This window comes from Lactuca virosa, chromosome 1 (assembly GCF_052849685.1).
Source record: "Lactuca virosa cultivar CGN04683 chromosome 1, Lactuca_virosa_CGN04683_v6, whole genome shotgun sequence".
NCBI lineage: Eukaryota > Viridiplantae > Streptophyta > Magnoliopsida > Asterales > Asteraceae > Lactuca > Lactuca virosa.
This window is the reverse complement of record NC_136426.1, coordinates 24,015,733-24,036,307: the sequence shown is the minus strand read 5'-3', so window position 1 is coordinate 24,036,307 and position 20,575 is coordinate 24,015,733. Positions and strand designations below refer to the sequence as shown.

Genomic DNA, 20,575 nt, shown 5'->3' with positions numbered 1-20,575 from the left:
CCTGTGATTGAGGTAAAACAGCTTGCGAGGGATTTCCAGGATCTTGAGCAGACGACAGAGACAGTGGCAGAGATCACCGCCAAGTTTAGGGAGAGGGCCTTCTCGTTCCGTAGTATGTGGCGGACGAGGAGATGAAAAAGGCCCGATATCATGAGATGTTGCGGAGTGATATCCGCTAGTTTGTGAGCCACTCCAGCTGCAAGACGTTGGAGGACATGATTTCTAGGGCTCGAGAGAGAGAGAGAGAGAGAGAGAGAGAGAGAGGAAGAGGAAACCATATGGGGTTCAAACAGGCAGTTCGGGTAAGAAGCCCAAGTTATCATATCACAGATCGAGGAGCCAGCAGGGCCGCAGCCGGTGTGGCAAGTGCGGCAAGATGCACGAGGGGGCATGCATGGCGGGGAGTTCGGGCTGCTTCAAGTGCGACCGAACTGGTCACATGAGCAGGGATTGTACAACTACCACCACCACCACAACAGTTTCAGATCTGATTTGCTTTCAGTGCAATCAGAGGGGCCACAAGAAGGCCCAGTGTCCGATTCTAGCAGCACCAGGACAAGTGGCAGCACCCGCTCCTGCCACGTTGAGGATTACAGATGGTCGTCAGGGCCGGGCAGAGGCGCCTACGACGAGGAGTAGGGCTTTCCAGCTTACTGCAGAGGAGGCACGTGCGGTTCCCGATGTTGTGACGGGTATGTATTCTCTCCTTATCTCTTTATTAATTTTGATTATTGCTTATGTTTATGTGTTTGTTATTGGATCGTTCTTAGTGAACGGTATATCAGCCTTGTACTGTTTGATTCGGGTGCAACCCGATCTTTGTGTCGCTCGCGCTGAGCAAGCGATTCATAGGAGCTCTGGGGGAGCTGGATTGCCCACTGGATGTGGAGATAGAAGATGACAGGATCGTTAGGGTTGCGAGGGTTCACAGAGCTTGTAGGCTACAATTATTCGATAAGCAGTTTTCAGTGGATCTGGTTCCTATTCCCCTGCGAGGGAATAAGGTTATAGTGGGTATGGATTGGTTGAGCCCTAATGGGGAAAAATGATCGACTGCGAGCAGCAGCTAGTGAGGGTTGGGACTCCTAGTGGGGGAGGGTTAGTGATCCAGGGCGAGAGGACACAACGCGGACTAGTTTTACGTTCAGCAGCGAGGGCGAGGTGTTACCTTCAACAGGGTTGCGCGGGTTATGTCGCTTATGTTATGGATACCCGGGATAAGGGTAAGGCGAAAGTGGATGATGTACCAGTCGTGCGAGAGTACCCGGAAGTATTCCCGGAGGATTTGCTTGGGATACCTCCGGAGAGACAGGTTGAGTTCTGGATTGACTTAGTCCCTGGTGCGACTCCAATAGCCAAGGCACCATATCGGTTGGCTCCTCCCGAGATGCAGGAGTAGTCTACGCAGCTGCAAGAGCTGCTAAACAAGGGATTTATCAGTCCGAGTAGTTCACCATGGGGAGCCCTGATCCTGTTTGTGAAGAAGAAGGATGGGTCGCATCGGATGTGCATAGACTACCGGGAGCTGAATAAGGTAACGGTGAAGAACCGTTATCCCCTCCCGAGAATTAATGATTTGTTTGACCAGCTACAGGGTGCATCTTGGTTCTCCAAGATTGATCTGCGATCGGGTTATCACCAGATGCGAGCCAGAGAGGAGGATGTGCAGAATACGACTTTTAGAACTCGCTAAGGTCACTATGAGTTTGTGGTGATATCGTTTGGGCTCACCAATGCTCAAGCCGCGTTCATGGATCTCATGAACTGAGTGTGCAGACCGATACTGGATCGGTCTGTGATCGTTTTCATTGATGATATCTTAGTCTATTCCAAGACTCAGGAGCAGCATGAGGAGCACCTGAGGGAGGTGTTGGAGACACTGAGGAGGGAGAGACTTTTTGAAAAGTTCTCCAAGTGTGAGTTCTGGTTGCGCGAGGTGCAGTTTCTTAGGCATCTTGTCAACCAAAAGGGTATTCTGGTCAATCCGTGATGCAGTGGGAGGTTCCGAGGTCTCCAACTAAGATTCGGAGTTTTCTTGGTCTAGCGGGTTATTACTGGAAATTCATCCAAGATTTCTCCAAGATCGCTGTTCCTTTGACCCGACTGACCAAGAAGTCGGTGACATTCCACTGAGGGCCTGAGCAGCAGGCAGCCTTCGAGACTCTTAGACAACGGTTATGTGAGGCACCGATTTTGACTCTGCCCGAGGGAGTTGATGACTTCATGGTTTACTGTGACGTGTCGATTACGGGCATGGGTGCAGTTTTGATGCAGCGGGGTCATGTGATAGCTTATGCTTCAAGGCAGCTGAAGCCTCACGAGGCTAACTATCCGACGCATGATTTAGATTCGGGGGCTATGGTTTTCACCCTCAAGATTTGGCGGCATTACCTCTATGGATTCCGTTGTACCATTTACACGGACCACAAGAGTTTGAGGTACCTCATGGATCAGCCGAATCTGAACATGAGGCAGCGTCGGTGGTTAGATGTGGTGAAGGATTATGACTGTGAGATCCTTTACCACCCGGGCAAGGCCAATGTGGTGGCCGACGCCCTGAGCCGCAAGGTGGTGACGGCTCCGATTAGAGATATATGTTTGAGGATGACAGTGATTACTCCATTGTTGGAGCAGATTAGAGAGGTGCAGGTTGAGGGCCTGAAGGAAGAATGCCAGAAGTGCGAGAGGATCGTAGGCCGGGTGGCCTCGTTTGATTATGACAGCCAAGGGTTGTTGACCCTGCATGGGAGGGTCTGGGTTCCGTACTGTGGCAGAGTACGACAGATTCTGATGGATGAGGCCCACAAGTTGAGGTTCTCCATCCATCCCGGGGCGATGAAGATGTACCGGGATCTTCGCCCTGATTACTGGGGGCCCTACATGAAGCGGGACGTTGCTTGGTACGTGGAGTGGTGCTTGACTTGCAGGAAGGTCAAGGCCAAGCACCAAAGACCACACGGCGAGATGCAGCCGTTGGACATTCCCGTGTGGAAATGGGAAGATATCACTATGGATTTCATTACCAAGCTTCCCAGAACCGCACGTGGAGTAGATTCGATATGGGTCATTGTGGATCGGTTGACCAAAAGTGCTCATTTTATCCCGATCCAGTAGAGCATCTCGGCCGAGAAGCTGGCCGAGATATACGTGCGTGAGATAGCGGCACGACATCGAATGTCTGTCTCGGTGGTGTCAGACCGAGATGTTCGTTTCACTTCCAGGTTTTGGAAGTGGTTTCACGAGGATATGGGTACTCATCTCCACTTCAGCACCGCCTTCCACCCTCAGACAGACGGTCAGAGCGAGAGGACGATACAGATTCTCGAGGACATGCTATGCACATGTGTTTTGGATTTCGGTGGCAGTTGGGATACATATCTTCCATTAGCGAAATTTTCGTATAACAACAGTTACCACTCCATCATAGACCGACCTCCCTTCGAGATTCTCTACGGGAGGAAGTGTAGGACCCCAATCTGTTGGGGCAAGGTCGGTCAGAGAGTCGTGGGGAGTACTGAGGTAGTACTCAAGACTACAGAGCGGATCCAGCAGGTCCGGAGCAGGCTCCAGACTGCTCAGAGTCGGCAAAAGAGCTACGCCGACAAGCGGCGTTCAGACTTGGAGTTTCACGTGAACGATATGGTCCTCCTGAAGGTGTCACCTTGGAAATGTGTCATCCGGTTTCGGAAACGGGGCAAGCTGGGCCCCAGGTACATTGGTCCTTTCAGGGTTATAGTCTGGGTGGGCAAGGTGGCTTATTGGTTGGATCTACCAGCAGAGCTCAGTCAGATCCACAACACTTTCCATGTTTCCCAGTTGCGGAAGTGCTTAGCGGATGACTTAGCGATTGTGCCTTTGGAGGATATTCAGGTTGACGACAGCCTGAACTACATTCAGAGGCTGGTGGCAATTCTAGATCGCAAGACGAAAACCTTGCGGAACAAGGTTGTTCAGTTAGTGAAGGTGCAGTGGCAGCACCGCAAGGGTTCAGAGTGGATGTGGGAGCCCGAGGAGGAGATGACGGAGCACTACCCGGAGTTGTTTTCAGATGCAGCAGACTTCGAGGACGAAGTCTAAGACAAGTGGGGGAGAATTGTAACGCCTAGTTTCTGGTATGCATTTGCTTATTAATTAATTTATTTTGAAAGGGTAACTCGACGAGTTGGTGGCCCTAACTCGTCCAGTAGAGGGCAGAATATACGCGGGGTTTAAGCTATCTACTCGCCGAGTCAAGAGCCCTCGACTCGGCGAGTAGATCGGCCAGAGTGAAACCCTAAATTCGGGGTTTTACACCCTATTTAAGCTCCTTAACTCCCACCCCTTGGCCTCATTTCTAGCCTCCATGTCCCAAACCCTAATCCACGAAACCCTAGGGCTTTATTTGAGAGTGTGAGCCTTTTTTAGTGACCTTTGTGTACTTTTGAAGCTTGTGGAAGAAGAAGAAGATAGAGGGCTCAAGAGGGAAAGAGTAGATCCAGAAACTACACTCCATTTGCTACATTTTCTGGTAATCAAGTTTCTATCTTGACTATTAGTTCATTAGATCTCTTTATGTCCATTTTATGAGGGTTTTTGGTCCAAGAATGATAGCCTTTGGAGATTTATCGACCCAAGTGGGTATTCTTCCAGATCTAGGACCTTGAGGGGCTGATATAACATAAAGGTGCAAACTTTATACCATTGGAGCCCCCATGCAATCCATAGAGTGTCATATTGGCCTTTTTAGCCCCAAAAGGCCATGCATGTGGGGAAAGTTGGGAACTTTACGTGTCCAACTAATGTTATGGGTTTAGATCTGAGGTTGAAAGCTTTAGTTTGGTGTATGGATGGCTTAAGGACCAAGTTCTAGGTCCCAAGGAATTAGAGTTTGAGCTAAACCCTTTAAGAAGAGGTATTAATGGGTAAAGTCAGAAACTTTACCCTTAAAAGGACATTTTTAGGGTTTATATGAAGTATGAAGCTTGGATCTGAAGTGTAGGGGCTTAATCCATTAAGATAGCCCAAACAGATAGGGGAACTCGGCGAGTCCAGAAAGGGACTTGACGAGTTGAAGTCGGGTTGTCCCGATTCTATGCCAGTTAGAACTCGACGAGTATGTGAAGGGACTCGATGAGTTGACTCGGTTGGTCACGAGTTTGAGTAGTATAGGAACTCGTCGAGTCAGGAAGTAACTCGACGAGTTGAGTCGAATGAGAGTTGACCTTGAATTTGACTTTCAACAGGATGTTGACTTTGACCAGGGGTAAAATGGTTATTTTACCCTAAGAAGGATTATCAGATATTGGTTAAGTGTTATTGTGAAATTAATAGCCGGGGAGTCGTTGGAGCAGTCGTCAGAGATTCCTCACACGAGATTTCACAGCTAGCATTCGAGGTGAGTTTCCTCCAGTATGAACGGGTCTAAGGCACCAAGGCCGACCCGTTTAGTTAGTAATAGTTCTGGACTATGGTCCGATGCCGGGCGGGGCCCAATGTAGGTTTATATGCTTTTCTGGATTTCGATTCGATGTCGGGGCGGTCCCGAGGAATGCTTGTATGCTTGATGTATTTGTGATTCTTGCATGTGTTTGTACTTGTATGTTTCCGGACTTCGGTCCGATGCCGGGGCAGTCCCGAGGAATGTTAGTATGTTTCCGGATTACGGTCCGATGCCGAGCAGGGCCCGAGGAATGTATAAATGTTAATGATATATGCTTAGGTTTATGTGTATTGTTTGATTATGCTCACATGTATTCCGAGATGTGCTCGATGTCGGACGAGGCTCGATGCCGAGCGGGGCCCGATGCCGAATAGGGTTCGATGCCGGGAAAGCCGATGATGAGCCTGACTCGATGTAGCAGGGGTTGGGCCCAATATATGTTTATGTGATATGTGTATGGTATGTGGTAGTTGGGGAGACTCACTAAGTTTCGTGGTTACAGTTTTCACTTTTAGTTTCAGGTACTTCCGCTAGTAAGGGGAAGAGCTCGGGATGACTGCATGGCACACACCACAGTTTTTAGCCTGGGAGGATTTACTCTGATTTTTGACATATGATTTTGATACATTGATAGATATTATGATATTTTTGAGATTCATGGTTGTGACTTTTATGTGATGGATAATATTGATGGTTTTTATTACTGGTTTAAAACGAAATTTTTGGACTATTTTTTGGGATGTTTCACCCTAAGCCTTATGATAATTGATGATCGGGCCACAACCCCAAATAATAAAGCAATTCAAAACCGGATGTTACACTCTCGTTCCACAAACCATTGTCATCTTCCCTCTTGTTCTCATCTCACTGGTAAATACCATCGTCGGAAAACGCCATCTGCATCAACGAAAATCGCAAGTGAACGAGGCGAAATGTTTGTAGACAGTATCCCCCATCCCTCTCCTCCCCTCCTTCACACCTGCAGACGAGGGAGAAGAAAACGAGGGCTTCCAGAACTTGATGATTTCAAATCCTAGTGGTTGGAATCAACTCAGGTGACAACACAACCACCAGATTTGAGTGGTTGATATGGTCAGAATTGCCTCCGATTTCATCAATGGTGATACAGGTGCTCGACACTGATGTAGGTGGTCGATGGTGATGGTGGAAGAGGAGAAGGTAAAGATGAAGGGGTGGGGAGATTTACTGATGACCACTGCTACTTCCGGCTACCAGATGAAGCAGAGAAAGGGATTGATTGATGAGTTTGTAGGTTTGTCAATTGCAAAAAAAAACTCCTATCTCATCTCATCGATCGGATTCATCTTGTTGAGCTAGTGTTTTGGGTATCTTGTTCCTACAATGTATCTAATCAGAGCAATTCTTCATTTGTAACTTGGATCCTCTTGTGTGCTTATATTTTTGTTTCTGTCAAATTCGACTGGTTTGGATGAATCTTGATTTTCTTCCCCTGTAGATTGTATCTAGTACATAAATGTGACCAGGTTTTGCCGATTTTGCAGCCTCGATTTTTTTTTTTATGAAAACAAGTTCTGATATACGAATTGATCAAATAGATTTGGGTTTAGATTGATTTTTGGGAGAGAAAACATGGTCGTTTTTTGATTGATTTACAGGTTTTAGGTTTCAATAATGGATTTGAGGATTGAATTTTAGATTTCATGGTGTTATAGATTAATTTGTGGCAGAGCATATGAGATTAGCTGGAACGATAGTGGTCGTCGGTGGTGAATGACTGGGAGTCACCGATGGAGATGGTCGGAGGTGACGGGGTTGATGGTGGAGGTGGTGTTTTAGATGGGTAATAACTTTAAGGGGGTAGGACAGTAAGGGAAGCATTTTATTAAACAGTTTTTTGAATAAACTAATAATATAAATAATTATATAATTAATAAAATAAGTAAAAAAAAGAAGGGTAAAATAGCATTTTTTTAAGGATGTCGGGGACCAAACGTGCAACAAAAGTAAACAGTATAGACGGTCCGAGTTAAAAAATCAAGTTAGAGACCAAACACGTAAATTTTTACACAACCATAGGACCATTCATGTAATTTACTCTATAAATAAAGTATCACATGTTTTTGTCTTTTATTTTTTAAACAATTTTATTCACCATGGTTGTTTCTCTTCCAGCTTAGTAACCATTTTCATATATGTCCTCTACTATCAAAAAGTTCATCACATTTGTCACCCAAAAGTTTATTCACTTGTGTTTTTTTAATGCTATTTGGATTGATTTTGTTGGGTTCTAGGATCAGTTGGAAGAGCCGTTGTGATCAAGCTTCTAGGACTGGTTATAGGTTTCGTAAATTTTGGATAGGTAACTAGTAGTGCGTACTCGTATTATCAACAAAAAATTCAATTAACATTGTTCAAAATAAATATATATTTTTGTAACAAAACAATTGCTAAACTGGAACTCAAAAGTTTACAAAAATACAATATCCTCAGTTTCAAAACCGGTAGATAGAGGATGAACAGACATTTGTTCAACATTTTTGGTAGGATTTTTGTTTGCATTTGAGCAAGGTCTTCCCAAAACCGGGTATTTTAGTAATTTCTAAGACTTTTGTGTGATTCCTACAATTGTGCTGAACTTCAGGGGTTGGTCATGTTACATATCCCAAAAAAAGGAAAGCGAGTACAGATTTGTTAGCCCACTAAACTACGGCCCAAATTTGCCGACGAGTCAGTCGCCCCTCTCCTCCGTTTATGCTTTATATCCCCCGCACCCCTAATTTTGCTTCCTGATCGAGTCACCTGAGGACTATTCTTTCATTATTCTCTCTATTTCCGGCACCAATACCATCGTTAACCTATCTATGGCGTTGAACAACGGATTGAGATCATGCGCTTCAAAGCTGCTTGTCTCTGCCGAGTCGTCTCTCGCTAAGTCTGGTAAAAATCCCTTCCCTAATCTCATTTATAAGGTTCTAGGTATTAATTTCCCCTCGATATAACATTGAATTATGGTATGTGCTAAATTGATTTGACTTTTTGATATTTATATGTTTGTATTTCGTAGCGTACTAAACGTACGGTGGTGTTGGTTCGTTCGGATCGCACTTTAATGCGATTTTGTCTACTGATCTATGTGCACGATGCTAACTGTATTGTGTATAGATCTGGCTGAATCTTATTGATTATAGCATGTTTTTTTTTTTTTGACGTATTCAACCCGTTCATTACTTTGGTTTGCCTTCTGTGGAAAGAAATTATTTTAAAAGTGCTTGTGGAAATTCGCCGTTTTGGGTATGTGCAGCATACTGTTCAAGTCGGAGAAATGAATGATAGGGGAATATTTATGATTTATGAATCAGTGATTCTTTTGTTTTTAAACCAGTAATGCTTACCTTGTTTATAAATTTGAAAACGAAAAACATGATCATGTGATGATTAACTTGCATCATATTGATGTCTAAAAGATTTTAATTGTTCCAAAATCTTTCAGCTCTCTCCATCTATCAACGACATCAGTCATGACTTTTTGATTCTGATACTAGTTCCCCTTTAAACTCTACCTCTCATGTGGATTTGGAAATTGAGAAAAATTAAAATGCACAAGTCAAATTCTTATCTTTTAGATAGGTAGCTTTTATAATGGGATTTGTTTGTTACTTGTTAGTGCTTCAAAGTTGAATATTTTACAAAACTATTGGTTTGTTTATATTTATCTACAATTTCTTCACAAAAAAAATATGAGTGGCAAGAAAGTTGTTGCTGAATGCTGAACCTACAATGACAAGGGTTATTGGGATATGTCATTCTATTTCTATACATGAATCAAATGCTGTCTAGTGAACAATTTTATTGTTGATATGAAAGTTTTATTGTGGAAAACTCATTTTGGGAATTCTCAGTTAATTTATGATATCTGATCATAAGAAGGTTTATCCTTAGTTCTAGTTTAGGGATCAATGTTTGATTGAAAGGGTTTATTGAGTCTAGAAAAGAAACAAAAAAGTGTTATGTCAGTTGATGGATGTAGTGAGAAGAAGACATGATATGATTAATTGATTATGAGTATGTATTGAGTTTTTTTTTTTGTTTTTTTTTGCAGTACAAAGAGCGGGTATCCATTCGACTGGAGCAAAGAGAATGGGAGGACATGCACATGGTCATGATGAGCCAGCGTACTTGCATTCAAAGCACATGTACAACTTGGACCGCATGAAGAACCAGAAGCTGACCATGACTCTTGGTGTTTTCACTGCTTTCAGCATTGGTGTTGGAGTACCAATTTTTGCTGTTGTCTTCCAGCAAAACAAGGCTAAATCTGGTTAATCCCCCCCCTCCACCCTCATTACTCTTTTCTTTTCCCCCTTGTGTTTAATCTCAATAATGCAGACGACTTAATGAATGTCTTGTTTTCTAATCATTTTCATTAGATTTTGACATGTGATGTTGTTTCAGCATTGGCTATTCAAGTGCCATGCAGCATATTATTATGGAAATTGTTTTGTTGCTTCTTTTTTCGGTGTATTATGTGATGTGATTTCTAGTCTCTTCTTCACTAAATATGTTCCATCTTATATAATTTCAGAAAAGCACAACACCAACACTATTTTGTTGCATACAGAAAAATCCCTATTATTAAATGTCTTCTAACAGACCTGCACAACCTATTATAGACATCTTATTGAGAACACAATTAGAGGTTTCAAAAGAGAGGATTTTAAGGGGCATAAAATTAATATAGTGGTTTTCTTTTGGTTGGTTGTATTTTTCTGACATTTTCCATATAGTATATGTTGATTATTATTTTTTTGTGCAAAAATTTTGCAACTCCTGTGATTCTCTAACAACTAACGAGATTGATAGTACACTGAATGCTTATTCTATAATGATTTAGGGTTCTAAGTCTGGCTTGGGATAAAGATTTGGCTTTATAAGTAGATTACTGGGTGGTGCGGGTTTGTGGGTTGGTCCTTCATAAAAAGAAAACATAATATACTACTTTCAAAAATCATCCTTATTCTAATAAATAAATAGTTTTAATCTCTTTTTGTCAAATGTCACTCTAATACAACTCTTCATTAATATTATCATTAATATTATATTATGTGTCATGTAGATATACAGTATTTTTACATCTAAATATATCTATATTTATTATAGAAAAAAAAAGTTATTTTCATTAGTTCGGTTTAAGATAAAAGCATAAAAGTTTTCAAATTTAATAAGTTTGACTACTGCACAAAATTACTAGCTCATAAATTATAGTTAAATAAATAAGATCGAACATATACAAACAATGGAATATACAAATTTATATAAGTTGAATATTAAATGTGAAAAAAATTGTTGTCATCCTTGATTGCATCCATTCATGCATGCAGAGTCATGTATAAAATACAAACTAGCGGAGATGACCCATGCGTTGCGCGAGGTGTATTAATCATATATTTCCGACAGAATAAACTAACATAAGATGTTAATATGTAAAAGAGATTAAATATCTTCCTATTTTTTGTGACTATTATCTTCTTATCTATTTTAGATAGTGACAAGTGTTATTTAATTTAATTTAAATATGATTGAGATATTAAATTTGTACATTTGTCATCATCTTAAATAGGTAGGAAGAAAAGTATTAACAAAAGTTAGGAGAATATTTAATTTCTCTATGTAAAATTACTTTCATAATTCATATATTTTAAGATATATACACGTAAAACAAATAAAAAATAATTATATAATAGAAGCTAAAATGAGAAAAAGACAACAATGAGCCTAAAATGGTCATTTAGAGAGATTTAACTGAGTAGGCAACCAAACATTCAATTTTTGCCTAGCATAATGATCATATACGTAAATCATGTTATCAACTCTTTCCTCTTTACAAAGATGTAATACATGATATCCCTATATTGTATGAAAATAACTTTACTAAACATATAAGGCTACTATATAGCTCATCCTGGACTAGATCTTGTTTTTACAGGTTAAACAATGGTCATTACAGGTTAGACAATGGTGTATGTAATTTGCACTAAGGCTATACAGTTTCCTACTAATTTACCACCGGCAAGCTGATATGGTTTGTTTTACCGGCGGTAAACACCACAGCCCAACACCTTTTTTTGCCGGTGTCAAATCTCATAGGTTACCGATGGCAAATTATGAATTTTTAACTATTGATTGGTCAAAGGTAAAAATATCACCACACCCCCACTAATTGTGGCATGTGTCACACATTTATCATTGTCAAAACAACCACCACACCCTTTAGCCTAATTACTGACATTTGTTTTGATTCGAATAATTCAATTCTTTCAATGGACGATAAAGTTCCTCAAGATGTGTGTCACATCAAACCGAATTACATGTTGATCCCTCACTTTATTTGATTGGACAAACTCCCTATGCAAAGCCAAGAATATAAAATATAAAACCTTTGTGGAAATGTTTTTTAAATAAATTAATTTTTGGAAGACCCATCCCAACACACACACACAAAAAGTCAAATTTGTAGGTCTAAGGTCGACCGTACAGATGAAACAAGGGAAAATGACTTAGGAGAGTAACTACCTCTTATCCGTGTTCATATATTGGCAACTTTTTTTTTTTGTACATAAGAAAGCAACTAACTTGTTTTAACTGTTTAAATTACACCAATATTACCGGCTAATACTTGTTTTAACCGGTAACTCAAAAAGAAAATGACTTAGGAGGGTAACTACCTCTTATCCGTGTTCACATATTGGCAACTTCTTTTTTTTTGTACATAAGAAAACAACTAACTTGTTTTAAGTGTGTAACATCCCAAAAATCATGACCAAAAATTTCGTTTTTAATTTAATACTAAAACCATAATTGTCAAACCACTAATTTAATACTCCGGCATTGGGCCCCGCCTGGCATCGAGCCCCGCTCGGTATATAGATCTGTCTCTCTTAGGCCCCGCCTGTCTCCGGGCCCCGCCCGCTAAACACATACAATCATATAACATGCTAACACATAAAGAAACATACTCTACTGTATCTATGTCCTAAGAAACATACTCCGCTAATAATGAGATACGGAACCCCGTCCGTACTCAGCTATCTAGTTTATAAAACGTAATTGCAAAACAGTTTTAATCAAACACCTCTTTGATTAATTGGAAAATAACTCAAAACCAATATTGGATACAATCTTTTCTCATAATCATAAACTCGATTATGAATATGTATATATAGCCTAACAAACCAACTTGTATTAGACTAGGAAACTTATGACCAACTTGCCATAAACTAAACTTTCCATAAATTAGATTGTTTGGTCTCAAAATCGTCATCGACTTAGGATTCCAACAAGCTGGTGATGAGATACGGGACCTCGCCCACACTCACCTCCCTACCAGGCACATACAAGTATCACACAGACAACAAGTATAATCTAACATGCAAACATTCCTCGGGCAGGGCCTAAGAGAGACAGATCTGTATACCGAGCGGGGCTCGATGTCAGGCGGGGCCTAATGCCGGGCGGGGCCTAATGTCGAGCGGGGCCCAATGCCGGAGTATTAAATTAATGGTTTGACAATTATGGTTTTAGTATTAAATTAAAAACGAAATTTTTGGTCATGATTTTTGGGATGTTACACACTTAAAACAAGTTAGTTGCTTTCTTATGTACAAAAAAAAAAAAAGAAGTTGCCAATATGTGAACACGGATAAGAGGTAGTTACCCTCCTAAGTCATTTTTCCTTTGAGTTACCGGTTAAAACATGTATTAGCCGGTAATATTGGTATAATTTAAACAGTTAAAACAAGTTAGTTGCTTTTTTATGTACAAAAAAAAAAGTTGCCAATATGTAAATACGGATAAGAGGTAATTACCCTCCTAAGTCATTTTCCCGATGAAACAATTGTCAAAATACCTCTTTACACACTGGCATTATTAATAACTTAGAGTATTTTTTTTACACGTCACTCTTTTATACATCTATCACACACCAGTTTAGTTTTCATCATTAACTATTTATGATGGTATTGAGACTTTGACGCTGATAGATCTTGATTGGTTAGTTTTCATATCTTTTTTTATTTTTCAATTCCCAATAAGTTTTTCTGTGGAGACTCATTGTTTTTTTTTTTTTTTTCAAAATCAACATTTTTACATGGTTTTTGTGGAAATCATTTATATCTTAATATTTATAAGACACGCATTTTATAAGTATTCATAAATGCTCATTTTAGTTAAATATATTCATGCTTATTATTAATTTTTATACTAATTAATGCAAATGTTTCGTCGTCCAAAAGTTAGTGGCACAAGTTACATTCTTGTAATAAATATATAGATTTACATGTAGACACGAGTTCATCATTTTAGAAAAATTTATTCATAATGTTTTTTATTTATTATACAAACTTATTTAATGTTGCTGGCAGTTAATAATAATATAAACAATTAACAAAATCAAATTTTATATTGATGAATTAATTGGTGAACAATGTTGGGATGTCAGCGGTATCCGGTGTTGCCTCTTCTTGAAGTTGAGGGTTTAAGTCTCGTTGTGGACATTGGTGAAATTAAGATGTAATTTAAAAGTAGATTAGATTTGTCGTTACAAAAAAAAAAAAAAAAAAAAAAAAAAACTATGACTTGATTTGTTATATAAATTAATTACACTAATATACTTGTAAGGGTATTTTAATCATTTAATACGGAAATAAATTTTTTTTAAGTTTTAAAAGAATAATGAGAATTTGGTCAGGATTTATATATATATATATATATATATATATATATATATATATATATATTAGGTTTATAGAAATAGAAAAAAATAAAATATACTCCCTCCGTCCCAAAATTATAGTCCATCTTTCCTTTTTGGTTTGTCCCAAAATAATAGTCCACTTCTAAAAATAAATAAAATTTTAACAAAATACCCCCTCATTATTACTTAACCAACTAAGCATTTAATGGAACATTAAATGCAAAGTAAGAACAAAACTGTCATTTTATTAAATAAAGTTAGTGGTAATTAATGTTTTTCTTAATATGTGTGTTTTTTGTCTGTGGACAATAATATTGGGACGGAGGGAGTATTAAGTTTGTGGATTTACATTTAATAATATTAATAAAATTACTCATAAAAGTGTAATCATCAAATAATAAAAGCAATAATGATTAGACATAATAAAGTAAAGAAACTGTTGTTAAGTATAACGATGAAAAAAGTAGACATATAATGAAATATAATAGAATAGATTTGTGTGTCTATAACAGGAATCATAACTTATGTCACCATTCACGGCATAATTCGTAGCTTTCATTAATTCCGAAAAAGAATCTTTACCTTTTACTTTGATAATCAACATATTCCGAATGAAATGCACTCATTTCTTTCAAACCAAAGACTTTCATCATACGGTGCCCAAAAAAGAAAATAAATTGCCATTATGTACATGTCAATCGATGACAATGCATTTTCACCCTGAACATGTATATATTTATAGTTGGATAAATTCAATATATTTGTAAGCATTACGGAATTTTATAATTTGATTTTTTCATTCGTTAGGTATTGGACAATCGTAAAAATTTTATGGAGTACGTGCAAAATGCGGCACAATTTCTTGGGTATATCATATATGGTTGTTATTAAATGAACAAAGACGAAACTAAATGGCTGTCAAAAATTATTTTAATGAGTGATTTGGTTGTGACTTACTATAAAAGTAATGATGATTGGAGAGGTTGAAGCTTGCAAATAATGATCATAATCATGAAAGCGGCAATGTTTATGGAGGGTCATCCATTTGCAAAATGGTGAATTTGACAGTACATATAGAAAAAGTTCCATCTTTGGTCAACCTTCATCAGCAGCAGAGTAGTTGTTACTTGGAACAGCTTGTTGAAAATTTTTGGCAAAGAAATTGTAGCTTCACCAAAGTGGATTGCTATTTTTAAAACCCTTTCTTTGGCGATAACATAAAAGGATGTATCTACAATTTCTTATATGATTTTTAGTGTTGTAAACTCTTGAAAGATGACATGTTTTGGTAATTATTAAGGTTTTAGACAATACAAGATTAATTTTTCTTTATAAAAATGTTGGCTGTGAGATGATAGAAATAAGTATACATTCAAAACTGATTGTATGCTTGAAATACAATGAGTTGTGAGTGTTGTTTTTAATGTTCTAGTGTTGCATAAAACATAGCATCCCTTATAGCTTGAAAAAAAAAACCCCAAAATAAGAAGAAAAGCTGAATGCCATGCAAAATAGCAGTTACAAATTCAGAAAATGTACATATTTGGGTGGTTTAGTATTACAACGGAAACATTTAAAAAAAAATAGAAAGGCTCAAGAGGACAGACAGACATATATGGACAGAGAGAATGAATCTGTTTGATCTAAAAAGAAAAAACAAGTGTAAGTAATTAATTGTTCTTAGCAAGGAGCACTCTTGGGAGATGGAAAGCTTCCCCTTGATTTCCATTGAGCAGCCTCTTTTCTAAGAAACAAGCTGTGAGTTGCCTGAGCAGCCTCTCCAGATATGAATGCAGGCAGCTTTTTTTAGTCGCCTCCTCCTCTGGATTTGTTGACAATATCAGTGCGTTCACTGCATCCGCCAGGTTCTCTCTCTGTGAATCCTCCACAAGATATCCCAACCCCCCTGATTTCTTTGGATCCTCGTACGCCAATAAACCCGCACAGTCCTACACATTTTATATACAACAAAAGACCCTCCTCATCAGCAAACACTTACTGGTATTAATTTATTCTGAAGGTTGTGGGAATAATTAAGGGCTTACCTTAACAAGATCTTCATACTCTTTCAACTTGTAAAACTTCTCAAAATGACTCCTTCCATACTCCACAGCTTCCTCTAGATGCCCAACCTAATAAAAAGTAAAAACCAAATAGATTTTCAGACAATTGACATAGATAGTTAAGTCTTTAAAGCTGGAAATTTTATTTTACCCGAACTAGTTCAATGAACTTTTGACACTGTAGCATAAGACAAATGGCTGATGTATCATCCTGCACACAGGCCAAATATTTCTTATCATTTCTACCATATGCTGCTGCTGTGCTCTAGAATAAGATCATCTACTTTTTTTTTTTTTTGGATAAATACTTGCACTTTTAGTTTTTTCTATCTATTACAACATTGTACTTTTGAAATTTTCACCCAATGTTACAATTGGGTAGATTTTTTAAACTATGATATGATGTTCTAATAAGTAAATGTCTTAAAACACTTTTAGAAGCAAAATTTTCTTGTATGAATGAATATGATTAAGCAACACAAAAATATAATAACAGAATCATTACCTCAACTGTCTCAGGATACCACTCACGGAGTTTAGCAAATGCATCATCAATTTGACCATCCTTAATTAGCTTCAAAAAAAAATAATATAAGTCAAGAAAGGAACATAATTTATAGAAGAAAAAGCTACCAAACCATCAATCAATGTTGTATTAAAACGAAGTCATATCATAAGCAAATACCATATGATCCATTTCATACCTTTCTCAGAATTTTTCTGTGGTTTAATGCATAGGCACCATACTCGTTGAAGCCATTATCATGAACACCAGTAGTAATAGGAGGAATACAAGTTTGGCTAGCCTCATCTAACACATTCAGAGTCTCCTCATACCCATAATGTTGTAGGTAGGAACGAATAATTCTGATAACCAAATTAGTTGTACATCATCATATTACTATTATGCATACAAATATTATAGATATACAAAACTATCTAAGAACATGAACACCAGATTATCCACTAAACTTCCAATCCGATATTTAAATTTGATAAGGATCAGACTTAAAATAAATCCAAAATTTGAACATACCCATAACTGGCTGCCTGCGGTATAAGTATTCTTTCAATAACCGCCTGTTGCTTTGCCCTTAAAGTTGCTTCATATGCCTGTTCACCAATATAAACACAAAATCATGTTATATTGCACCACATAACAACTATCTAATATATAATGCAAGAAAACAGAAAATGCTTGCATGCAAATTTATGTAGCAAGTGTTATATAAATATTCAACTTTTTTATCCAATTATAACAACGAATAAAAACCATTGCAGAAAGCTATCTGTAAAAACCAAACACGACAATAGAACTTGAAAAATGATATGGTACCTTGAGATCAAAAATAAAGGGATCTTTCCCAAAATTCACAATCACCCTGCAATAAAATAATACCATACAAAAGAACATCAAATTTTGTGGATATTAGGAGATTGGCAAAATATCTCAACAACTTAATAAGCTTAAAACAAAAACGAATCATCCAATGAAATCCCAATACATATAACCAAACCATACATTCAATTATTCAAGTAGCAGAAGCTCAAATTTATTTTGAATATACATGACACGCATACTCCAAACAAATGATAGCCAGTTGGGCAATCCGCTGAAACCCAAATTATAGATAAAGTATGAAGAAAATTTGAATATTGAAAAGAAAGAACAAGCTTACTCCTCATATTGACTATGAACAGCAATTGTAGGATATAAGCGACCTTTTACATCTTTCTCTACTGTTCCAACCACTTGACCATTTTTTCTGGCATCAGAAACAAATTACTGTAAAATGTCTGAAAGAAGAACTACTGGAGAAGCAAATATAAGAAACTCAGTCAGTTAAGTAAGAATCTTACGTGAAAAAGAACTCGTGTGAAGTATAGTTAATACCACCACCAACTACATCACCAGTGGAATAAGTTGGGCCAAAAGCCTCTCCTTTTCCATGTCCACGATAAAGCAGTCCATCATCCCCATGATATCCAAAACTGTTTGCTTCCCACCTGTCACAAAATACAAAGCCTTAATAAGTACACATATAAATGCTCTAACAGAAAGAAATGAGAAAGTAGGATTCTAAAATACACATATAAATGCAAGTTTAGAAAGGAGTCATGGAGGATATGTGTGGACTGTGGATTAGCCCAATAACCTTTTGCCTTTTGGTTCATATTCCTTTGAAAAGTTCAGGTAACATTCAAAACTAAGCACTACAAAAGATCCTCAAAAATTGATGCTCACTCTAAAGTGAGTCAGGGTCTTATGTTAATGTGAACAAAATTGTAAGGGAAGAAGTGAGTAGTAGCTAGTGTCCTTTCTTGTGTTTCTTTCTAATTTTGCTTCCCTCTCTCCTGACTCTCCAAATCTACCATTAGTCTCGATCTTTATAAAATGGATATCCAGGTAAATAGCAAATAATAAAACAAAAGGTACATAATTACCCAAGTCAAATGTCATCCATACCCCGTAACTATTTCCAATGAATATTTGCCCTTCCAAGTTCTTGACATAACTCTTCCTAAACAGGTTCAGTTAGTTTAACAGTGATTTTCTAGCTTGTTGGTTTTGATAAGGAATTTATCCTAAAGCAAACAATATAAAATATGCAAATTAACCCGTTCTAAGGACCGAGTTCATGCTATAAACTAAAACTAGATTCTTGTAGGCTTATTTCTGGCACCCAAGACTACTGCAAGGAACTCACGCTCCCAAATAATCAATAAGTTCCCATTTAGTAATATGTACAATTAATCAACTTCATCACTAGCAGAAGATACATCTCTGAGTAACTTCCTGAGCTACCATGTGAAATGAAATTGCATTTTCTTTTCAAGATTAATGAAAGCAAAAACATCTGAACCCATCATGAACCACTAATATTGGAACTCGCATAAAAATTGCAACATATGTAGCTTCCAGCAAGGATAATGGATGAGGAGCAACAAGATCAGTTTGGGTAAAGGGATAGTTAAGCATTATGTTTTATGTTTCTGTTTTCAATTCTTTTTCAGTTTGATATTGAAGGGTGAGAGCAAGTGGATAAATAAGGTAGAGAGAGGTATTGGGTGTTGTCATGGTTTGTATATTGAAGTATTTTCTTCTTTTCATCACATATGTCTCCTCATTTCATCTTCTACTCCATGGAAGTGATAGAACCCACGTGAAAATAGAAGAAAGCCTCATGTTGCAATACAGACCTACCCTCATTTGCAACATGATAAGAATTCTTATGAAAATATAGACTCTGGTTTGAAGTTGAAAAATCATCACTATAGCGGTTACAGATTTTAATGCATCAAGCATAATTTACAAGTATCTAGCGCATATTAACTAACAAAGTGTCAATTATTTTGGATTAGATGAATATGCATCAAGGATGATCGGTTATTGCATACATACCCAGGTTGTCTGCGCATATGGAAACCCTCGGTAGTGAATCCAATTGCAATTTGGCCTTTGGCGCCAGCATTCTTGACATAAATCTCAAAGTAATAGAGAAGACGCTTGACAGGGGCGGGGCAATTGGCCTGAACAACACCCACATCGTGGCCATGTAAGTTCACGGTCGGGTACTGAACCGATAGCTTATTCGGCAATACAATCGAGAACCCGCCCGAACTGTTCAGGGTATCAAGCTCCGTTGGAACAGGCTCCTCCTCTTCTTCTAGTTCTTCGCATTCATCATCTAAATTCACCATTTCAACATCTTTTGCATATGAAACAGCTGCCTTCTTGGACTTCGATCTCCATAACTCCAAGAAATACGAACCTACGATGTCTTTTTCTTGTCGTCCGCCTTCGAAATCATTCACCATTTTCTCAGTCTTCGAACTAAGATTCAAGAACACACATGTATGAACGCACAAAACCCTAATGAAAGAGAAATCTTCTGATCAAGTTTGAAACCCTAAAAGTGGAAGATGTGTCTTACACTGAAAAAAAGGAATAGATCAAGAACGGAGTTTGATATAGTTTCAATATATTGTTATACGAGTATCGGCTCTCCTCCTATATATTGTTCTCGTAGAGTGAAATACAGAAAGTCTGTCTGTATTGCGTATGAGTTTAGCGTCTCTAGGAACGAAGCAATGGAAATGATCTTCGCTTGCTCGGCTGTAGGGGATTAAAACCAATTTTCATAACTTTTTGCATTATTAATAAATATAATATATATTTTTAAGGAAAAATAAAGAAAAATTAAGTAATTTAACTACTTTTTAAACGTGTATTTTAAGAAAATAATAAAAGTAATAGTAAAAATAATCATTTGGTCTGGAATGAGCATTTCAGACCAAGAAAAAACATTGTTTTGACTGTTTTTGAAACAACATTATAAATTTCGGACTAAAATTGCGAAT

The 20,575-nt window shown here is 37.9% G+C and overlaps 2 protein-coding genes across 3 annotated transcripts; one reads left to right on the top strand and one right to left on the bottom strand.

Moving 5' to 3' along the window:
* Positions 1 to 8,154: 8,154 nt before the first annotated feature.
* On the top strand, positions 8,155 to 9,910 carry LOC145150250 (TonB-dependent heme receptor A). The gene is made up of 2 exons (XM_079075267.1): positions 8,155 to 8,338; positions 9,501 to 9,910. Exons 1-2 carry the CDS (start codon positions 8,263 to 8,265, stop codon positions 9,722 to 9,724), a joined length of 300 nt encoding a protein of 99 aa, XP_078931393.1. The 5' UTR covers positions 8,155 to 8,262; the 3' UTR covers positions 9,725 to 9,910.
* Positions 9,911 to 15,633: 5,723 nt separating this feature from the next.
* Positions 15,634 to 20,321, bottom strand: LOC145149986 (ran-binding protein M homolog). Of its 2 annotated transcripts, XM_079075258.1 has the most exons (11): positions 20,149 to 20,321; positions 19,617 to 20,048; positions 18,074 to 18,220; positions 17,893 to 17,979; positions 17,550 to 17,595; positions 17,250 to 17,326; positions 16,918 to 17,080; positions 16,719 to 16,787; positions 16,365 to 16,424; positions 16,196 to 16,282; positions 15,634 to 16,099 (listed from the first exon to the last, which is right to left on the bottom strand). In XM_079075258.1, exons 2-11 carry the CDS (start codon positions 20,030 to 20,032, stop codon positions 15,821 to 15,823), a joined length of 1,431 nt encoding a protein of 476 aa, XP_078931384.1. In that variant the 5' UTR covers positions 20,033 to 20,048; positions 20,149 to 20,321; the 3' UTR covers positions 15,634 to 15,820. The 2 variants fall into 2 exon arrangements, with proteins under 2 accessions (XP_078931384.1, XP_078931377.1); XM_079075251.1 differs by having other exon boundaries at positions 19,617 to 20,321.
* Positions 20,322 to 20,575: the final 254 nt, after the last annotated feature.